At 36.8% G+C, this 8,599-nt stretch overlaps 1 protein-coding gene across 1 annotated transcript; it reads right to left on the bottom strand.

Moving 5' to 3' along the window:
• Positions 1–4,540: 4,540 nt before the first annotated feature.
• Positions 4,541–8,353, bottom strand: LOC306845000 (barH-like 2 homeobox protein). The gene is made up of 3 exons (XM_079377479.1): positions 7,417–8,353; positions 5,976–6,201; positions 4,541–5,141 (listed from the first exon to the last, which is right to left on the bottom strand). The coding sequence occupies exons 1-3, from the start codon at positions 7,970–7,972 to the stop codon at positions 4,829–4,831; spliced, it is 1,095 nt and encodes a 364-aa protein (XP_079233605.1). The 5' UTR covers positions 7,973–8,353; the 3' UTR covers positions 4,541–4,828.
• Positions 8,354–8,599: the final 246 nt, after the last annotated feature.

The following is an 8,599-nucleotide window of genomic DNA, read 5'->3' as shown; positions in this document are numbered from 1 at the left end:
CAACTATTTGAACATCTGGAATCTGAGAATCGAAATATTGAGAAAATCGCCTTTAAAGTTGTCCAAATGAAGTTCTTAGCAATGCATATTACTAATCAAAAATTAAGTTTTGATATATTTACAGTAGGAAATTTACAAAATATCTTCATGGAACATGATCTTTACTTAATGTCCTAATGATTTTTGGCATATATATATATATATATATATATATATATATATATATATATATATAAATATATAATTTTGACCCATACAATGTATGTTTTGCTATTGCTACAAATGTACTCCAGTGACTTAAGACTGCTTTGTGATCCAGGGTCACATATATTTTAAAACTTTGTGCGTGCTCTGGGAATTAAACTCAACCAGGTTAGCTACAGTAAAACATTCCTTCCGTGCAAATACTGTATATGTGAAATTCTTTTTCTTTTTCTTTCTCTTCGAGTTATTTCTCTTTCTCTGACAGTTGCATCCTTTATGGCAGTTTTACACATGCATCATCTGTGAATAATACTCAAATAGACATTTGCTCTAATGATTGAACTGATAACTGGTGAGAAAGATATTTGGTGCCAGATTTTAACACATTCTTCCAGCCCATCAGCTCTGAATAATAAGTATTATCAAGTCAACAATGAATATATATTAGATGAGGCATACATATCAAAATGTAGATATTTTTCTAACATCAAATTGAGTTGTCATTTCATTTTTACTGGCAATTTAAGTAAAATTATTTGCACATAGGAAGAATATAAAAACAATCTGTGAAAGTTTGCCGAGGAAAAGACGTTTAGTTTAATCAGCTTAGTCGCGAAATCAATCAAATGGCACTGCAGTTCCTATTTTATTTAATACCGCCAGATAACTGTCAGATTTTCTGCTTGTAAGTTTGTTGAAAGCAATGTGGCCATGGATATTAGCAGTGGCTCTCGATAAAAACAGTGAGTGTTGAATTGAGTGCTGATGAATCATTTGAGTGTTTAGGGACAGGTAGTTCTTAAGCATGATAACCAGGCATCTGAAAAGCTTCTTTAAAGGTATTAGTCAATTTCACACCTTCACGAAAATGTCTAAAACTTGCTAATAACGCAGAGGTGCACCCCGTTGCCTGTCAACCACTCCTGCCTTCTGGAAGAAATCCCCTTTCACACTTTAAACGATTCTAACCTTGTTACAAGCGCTCCTCCAATTCAGCCTGCTTTGAAAATGCACACGTTGACAACCTACCATCTTAAAATTCATCATCCTGACACCTCACCATCACCACAGGGTAAGATTAAGAATCCAGCCCACGATAATGAAGGGACACCCAGATGCTTAATGTGGTGCTTCCGTGCTGTTTTGCAAGGCACTGCGATGACTCGGGCCTTGAGTGCGTCATTTAAATCCCACACGACTGATTGTCGCCTTTCAACGATTCAGTGAGTGACCTTGCAACGTGACCATCTTCGAGAAGTTCGTCTGGGTACGTCTCTGCCGTTTGAATATGAAAGATGGCGCGTTAAGAAAGTGCGAGCGAGTAATGTGGTAATGAGCGGGCCTCTGAGAGCGGGTGCGTTTCCCTCATTAGGATAATAAGTAAGACATCCCTAACATGACATCAGCTGGAAAATGTGGCAATTACAAAACCTTACTTTGGCTCCTGGAAGCAACAAGAACAAACCAATTCCTTGCAACAATCTGTTCCTATAATGTGTGTCATGCAAATGAAATGTCTGAACATCCTCTTTTAATTTCAGCACCCCTCCTCTCACCTAGCTCGTTAACGGTCCCTGGCTTCCCTCTTTTCCGCCCTTTGGAAGTCAATTTTAACCAGGGGTTAAATAAAACGAACGGATCTTGGTCAAAGGCCACAGACAATTGAGCATTTACTGCCCCACAATGTTTTGAGGATGCTATCAAGCATCACTTCCTAAGAATTAAATTTATATTACACTTTCAGCAATACCACAGAAGGCTAATGTCTCCACACCCAGCTTGCTTCTGGCGCACAGAAAAGCGAAACAACATATGTCAACATAATGTTTCCACTACAAATGCTGAGTACAAAAATGATAAAATGCACTTTTGAGGTATCTCGTCTGTCTAAAGGATTTACTTGCAATGTTTTTTTGTTGTTGTTTTTTAATAGTCTAAACATTCATAGCCACTCTTTCGATAAGCTTTAAAAATAGAGAAGCGTTTGAAAATGGCAGTTATCTGAATTGCAAAACCGAGTGTGGGACATCGGAATTTATCATTAGCCTACTCATTGTCCCGGTTAACTCATTTGGATCAATTATGACCCTTGTAAAAGAACTGCCCCATAATTTAGATCATTAGCCTACGGATGGCTCTTTTTTATTTGTTTATTTATTTTTTAACTAAATTATATTTGCTTACGATATAGCACTTTTTCGTTTGTAAACCTAATATTCTTTTATGTGTTTTGAATATATCCAATTGACGACAAACAGCTAAATAATTTTCCAATTTTTAACGCATCCCAAGCGATTCAGATGATGCAAGTAGAGCATCAATGTGCAGCTTATATTATTGGTCCTTATTAAATGAGGTTATTGATGGTGCGTGCAAGACGGGCACTATAGCATTACAGTTGAACATGGGCTTTTTAATTATCTAGAAATTACTCAAATTCCCTTTAAAATTGCGGATCCTGCAAACGCTAAAGAATCCAGCTCTACAGAGGGTATCCATAACTTTTGTCGATATCCGAAAGCTTAACAGTTTTGACTTTTTGAATTTCGAATTTCGTTTGCTTTTCAAACATTTTTTTTCTCTCTTAAATGTTACTAAAATTCTGTTCCTTGTGTTTCAGAATTGTGGCTATTTTACACTAGGCTACTCTCTGGTTGCATATATTTTATATCATTTTGAGAAAGTCCTGAATTGCTTTTTTTGTCTTTTCTTATTATGGAGAAAATGTAAGACATGCACTGGCGTGCGCATCTCATATTGTTTCGAACCACATAGCAAAGGTCATCTTGGCTTTAATAAGAATTTAGCAGCGCAGAAATCAGCAGCCTATTCTCCAATTAGAGGAACCGAAACAAACGCGCCCCGAGGCTATTCGATCCTAGTCTATTCAGGCCTCCAGGGGATGTTATCATGCTCAAAAAAGAAAAGCATTGTAATGTTCACTTAATTACATTCCCCTAAGAAAACCCACGAGATTACGTATACTTACATTTGGTTTATTTATTTCTCATTTCGTTTAAATCGTCATAAGCAATTCTGACCAATAGAGTGGCCCTAAGATTCTGTAACTAAAATTGTGGTTTTATGCTACGATACGAAACATAGCGGTCATGTATTATGTATTGTGTAATCTTTGGCTAGTATGGTTCTCATTTCGATTTGGCTGCGTCTCTAATTTAAAATTCCTTTTGTTGTTTTTAGACCACGTTTCTACACACTCACTGAGACCTTTTTGTTCATTAGCTTAGTGTTAGAACTGTGCTATTCAGTGCACGACTAGCACGAACTGGGAATGAAATACTGATTTGTCTGGAAAAATATATATATATGTATGTATAAATCGTTAGGCCCATTTTGTAGGCTAAATGAAGAAAGTGGGTTTCTGTGTGGTTGTGTTCTTTACAGCATTATCCTAAGTGTCGCTGATTAAAACGAATGACAAATAGCGAATATTAATCTCGGGAGAGTTCCACAGAGGTCTATAATTGTTTATATGAAATGTTTCTTTTAATTCACTCACGCTGAGAAGGCTCACGCCTGCTGTCTGTCTGCGGCGGTTCTCCCACAGAACAGCTGCCAGACCGGGAGCAGCTTCGCCATTCCCAGAGCAAATGCGTCAAACCATCTATTCTCATATAGCAGACCGGTCCCGAGCCTTACTTGAATACACGCCTATGCTAATGAGTTCAGACCGGCTTAAAGAGTTTACAAAGAATTTATGTTGTTCCCTAAAAAGTAGATTATATAGGCTACCAAATATATATATATGGTAATATATATATGCCAAATCGAATTAATCGAATTATATAGGCTACCATATATATATATATATATATATATATATATATGGTAGCCTATATAATCTACTTTTTAGGGAACAACATAAATTCTTATATATATATATATATATATATATATATATATATATATATTACATAAACAAAACAAAACGGGATTTGTTATGCCCTCTAAAACTGATGTTTATGCTATGTTGCATCATACACAAGTGCCGAGAAGAATTAGAGTTTAGGCCTATATTTTAGAAACTTAGATTTTTTTTAATTAATTTGTTTTTCAGTTTAATTAAATGTTTCTTTCTTTCTTTTTTTTTTTTTTTTGTCCAGTTTTTTTTTTTTTTTTTTTTATCAACACGCCTGATGCTAAAATCATTCACTTCAATGTATCTTTCTTGAATTGTGCAGTTATGGGACTCAAATTTTAAACTTACTTTTAAACAACAGAACAGCCCCAAAAAGGTCCCATAAAAATGAGTAAATACTGTCCCTTTCAAGAGAAAGCGTCTGACATTAGCTTTTTTATCATTTTGTCTTTATTTCACCCTTTCTTTAAATCTAATAAACTTTATAAGCGTACTAGTATAAGTGTATTGTACCAAAAAAGACAAAACAAACAATCTGACAATGAACAGTCCTTTTACTGTCACGGTCACAGGCTCGTCTGGTTTAGTTTGGCCTATGCGTCAGAAATGGTCTATATTAAATAATACATCTTTTTCTTCGATAAAATCGTCTCTCAGTGTTGGAGAAAAAAATGCGTCTTGTGAAAGTTCAGCGCAGTCTGTCACATCACGTGTGATACATTTGTCTCTCCTTGTCTTTTGGTTTTACCGAGGATGCGGTGTGCCCGATATTGGGTTTACTATCGGGTTCAGTGCCGGTTGTCCCCCGGGCCCCAGGCCGTGAATGAGCACTCTGGGGACGAGCGGTCTCTGGAGAGACGGATGCGGTGTGGACGGAGTCCGGTACATACTGCTGTACATGGCAGCGGCGGCGGCGGCCGCTGTCGTGCTGTCCACGGTACCTAATAAACTCGGGTGGTAGAAATACGGAGATGGGAACATTCTCTGTAAGGCCGAATAATTTCCAGCTTCAGCCAACAGTTCTAATCCGACAGCCGTCTGCCTCTTCCATTTCGTCCTGCAATGAGATCAAAATACAAGAAATCAATTATTAAACTCTCCCTCCTTCTGGACTCCTTCAGATTGTTCGAGAAGTGAATGCTGGATTCTGGTACAAAACAAATGTAGCCTAGGCAAACCTCATGTCACTAAATAAAAGTAGCTAAATACAACCAACGCTATTTAGGCCGAAATGGTGTGTAAAATACATCAGAATATTGCTAATTGTTTGTGACTAAAACTTTTTTTTTCTCTCGATTAAATTTGGCTAAATTGCTATTTCCAATGCATTTAGAATTCGGTGAACTCTCTACAACAGCACGCAGCATGAAGAAAATGCGTTGCCTAAATATATGATCATAGTTATAAAAAAAATTATACAAATAGCCTATGGTTTTTCCATTTTATTGGTTAAAAATGAAAATTTATTTAGGAGGGAAAAAAGCCGAAATGATTTGAGTTGCTTAAAGTAGGCTATAAGTAGCGTTGTTCATGAACAGCCATTTGCATTCAAATGATAAAAAAAAATATATATATGACAAAACTGTAAAATACAATTTCAGACAGAATGTTAAAATTATTTGATTCATATATTTTGTTGCGCCGTTCAGGTATTTAAAAGCTCGCTTAATAATAATCATAATAACAACAACAACAATAATAATCATAATAATCATAATAAAAATAAAAATAAAAGCCTAATAAAAATATTAACTAATAATAATATAATACAAAACTTCTCCAAATTTGGCAACTGCAAAAGTTTCAAATGTAGATACAAAAATATGGTAAATGCTTGCACAATCTAAAAAAATATATTATTATGTTTCATAAATGTTATATGGAAACTTACCGTCGGTTTTGATACCAAGTCTTGACTTGTGTGTCTGTGAGGTTTAGGGCTGCTGCCAGGTCCATTCGGTCCTGCACGCTGAGGTATTTCTGTCTTTCGAAACTGCGCTCCAGCTGGTTAAGTTGATGGTCGGAGAAGGCCGTCCGCGCTTTGCGAGGTTTTTTAGAGCGGGCTGGCGGACTGTCTCTCGAACTAGAAATTTCCCGATCGCCCTCTTCTTTTGCTCCTAAAGAAGTTAGTAAAATGAAAATGAAAGAAAATGTATTATAAAAGAAGTTGTTCATTTCTATAGGCTATTCTTTAAATGAGTTTACTCAAAATGAGAAAACAGACTAATAATTTAGTAATTACTGTTAAAAATGTTTATTTTGGTAACTTGTGATTGCTACAGGCCTCGATTACATGCACAAATCAAAATCTGGTTAGGTATGATTATTTCGTCTTGGTATTAGTAGCAACCAATATGAGTACCAAGGTCTTTAGAAAAATAAAAAATAAAAAAACGGGTATACAAAAACATATTTGTCTCCCAAATAAATTAGGTCGCTCGTATGTTGACCAAAATATTACAGCAAAACGAGCAGGATCGATATGTCAATCTATCTCTATTTGTAGCAGTTTTTGCTGGGCTCTGTGATCCCCCCTCAAGGAAGAACAATAATCTCTCTAATTGACTCACTAGGGAGGATCCCACACCGGGCAAAATTCACCAGCCTTTACATCTGTTATGCTAATATCATAGAATAACCTCAGTGACCGGCTACCGATATTGTTATTGTATTGTAAGACTGGTTCTTACTGAAAACATAGACAAAAACAAAGCCTTTTATTTGGCTTTCATGGACCTCGATTTTTTTATATATCATGATAATAAGTCAAAATGTTAGCCTATGGGTATTTTGTACCTCTGAATGCACGTAATATTCAAGCGGTTGAACCACAACGTTAATCGTTGCAGCCCATTCAATAAATATTTACGATTTGTCCAAAAATACGTTTTAATTCGGTTGTTTTATTTAATGTAGTATGACTAATTAGTTGTGAAAAATTCCATAATTCTAAATTCCATAATGCGCTTTCAACTTCACAATGAAAAAGACAGATAGGCTACTTATTTAAACGCACATGCTTACATTTGCAATAATAAACAACACAGACAAGTTTAAGACATTCAAATGTAATATTTATTTTTGCAATATATTAGCTAATGGTTGTTGTTGTTTTTTCGCGGTATGATGCAATGTTCATATTACTTTGTAAATAATTATGTAGCTACAACGTAACGACAATTTTCTGAATTTCAAACTGTTCTTAATAATTGATTCTATTATATTACCAAAAAGTATAAATGTCAATCGGCTACTGTGATCATAAGGTACCCCTAAGTTTTTATTATGTATTTAGGCTATTAATTAATTTTGCATGGAAAACGCACTCTTACCGTTACATTTTAAATCGCTCTGAATGTCATCTCTTTTGTCCAGTTTGCTTCTGTTTTCATCTTGCTCTAGTTTGGGCCTGATGCCGTCCGGGGCGGTTCCGCTCTCTGTTTTGGGGCTGTGATGTGGAGATGGTACACTGGTGCTGTAAGGAGCGCACGCTGCTAGCGGTTTACTGTCGCCCAAAATGTCTTTGATTAGAAAGGAGGAGGTGGCAGTCCTGGGGGCACAGCCAGCCTGACCGAGCGGATGAGGCTGGGGTGAAAGCTGCAAACTCTGAGCCTGACTGTGATGGTGATGATGGTGATGGTGATGCTGAAGGCTGTCTTGGACCAGATGCGGCTCGGGATGCTCCATCGTAACTGAGATCGGGGATGAGGGGGCTGTTCCCACAGTGTCTATCTCCGAACATGGTGATGGGGTCGCCTGGCTCCTGAAATCCGCTGTTCTGTTACTGTCACCGAGACGAAAATCTCCGTTCATCAGTACTGAGCTGCCAGAATTGGTTGTGGACAAAATAGTGTCTATTCCGAAACTAGACCCACTGGATCCTTCCATAGTACAAGAAAAGGTTGAGCACTTAAGTCGTCTTCATAACAACTTTCCTGTACAATTTTGTAAAAGAAGAAGAAAAATAAACTTAATTGGAATAAACGAAACGACAAACAGAACTCAAACGTTAACGCAATTAAAAAAAGCCCCGAAAAAGTACAAAATAAACATTACGCGCAAATAAAAAAATCCCTGCACTCACGCAAAGAAAAAGAGAAATATAGCCTGCGCTCCAAGATGTTGTTACATTCAAGGTGAAATGTGGAAAGCAAGTGGATCTGTGTAGTCCACGTCCTTTTGTTATGGTTATTGAACTTTCTTTCAAAGTTGAGGTGTGGAGAGATTGGGATGCTCTAACTCCTCGACATCACGCTCCCTTTTGCCACTAATCGTTGTAGTGTTGCTCTACAATGACTTCCTATATTGACGTCATATTTTCTCCTTTATTATAACACGCTCCTCGTGTTCCCCATCTCTCCTCTCATTGGTTACATGGTCACGCGTCTGTCCAATCAGCGATTTTTACTTCATCATTACACTTTAGAGCCACTCATTGATTCCGCAATGCTCTTTTGAAACCTTCCCTCAGCTATAATGTCTCAGACGGCATCTTCATTAGACATAAATACGTTT

Source organism: Barbus barbus (genome assembly GCF_936440315.1).
Source record: "Barbus barbus genome assembly, chromosome: 25".
NCBI lineage: Eukaryota > Metazoa > Chordata > Actinopteri > Cypriniformes > Cyprinidae > Barbus > Barbus barbus.
The sequence above is the reverse complement of the archived record's forward strand: the minus strand, read 5'-3'. Positions and strand labels throughout refer to the sequence as shown.

Coding starts and splice junctions, on each gene's coding strand:
- LOC306845000 (XM_079377479.1), bottom strand. CDS start 7,972: ATGGAAGGATCCAGTGGGTCTAGTTTCGGAATAGACACTATTTTGTCC. Junction 6,202..7,416: donor GAGCGATTTAAAATGTAACG/GTAAGAGTGCGT, acceptor TAACTTCTTTAG/GAGCAAAAGAAGAGGGCGAT. Junction 5,142..5,975: donor ACTTGGTATCAAAACCGACG/GTAAGTTTCCAT, acceptor ATCTCATTGCAG/GACGAAATGGAAGAGGCAGA.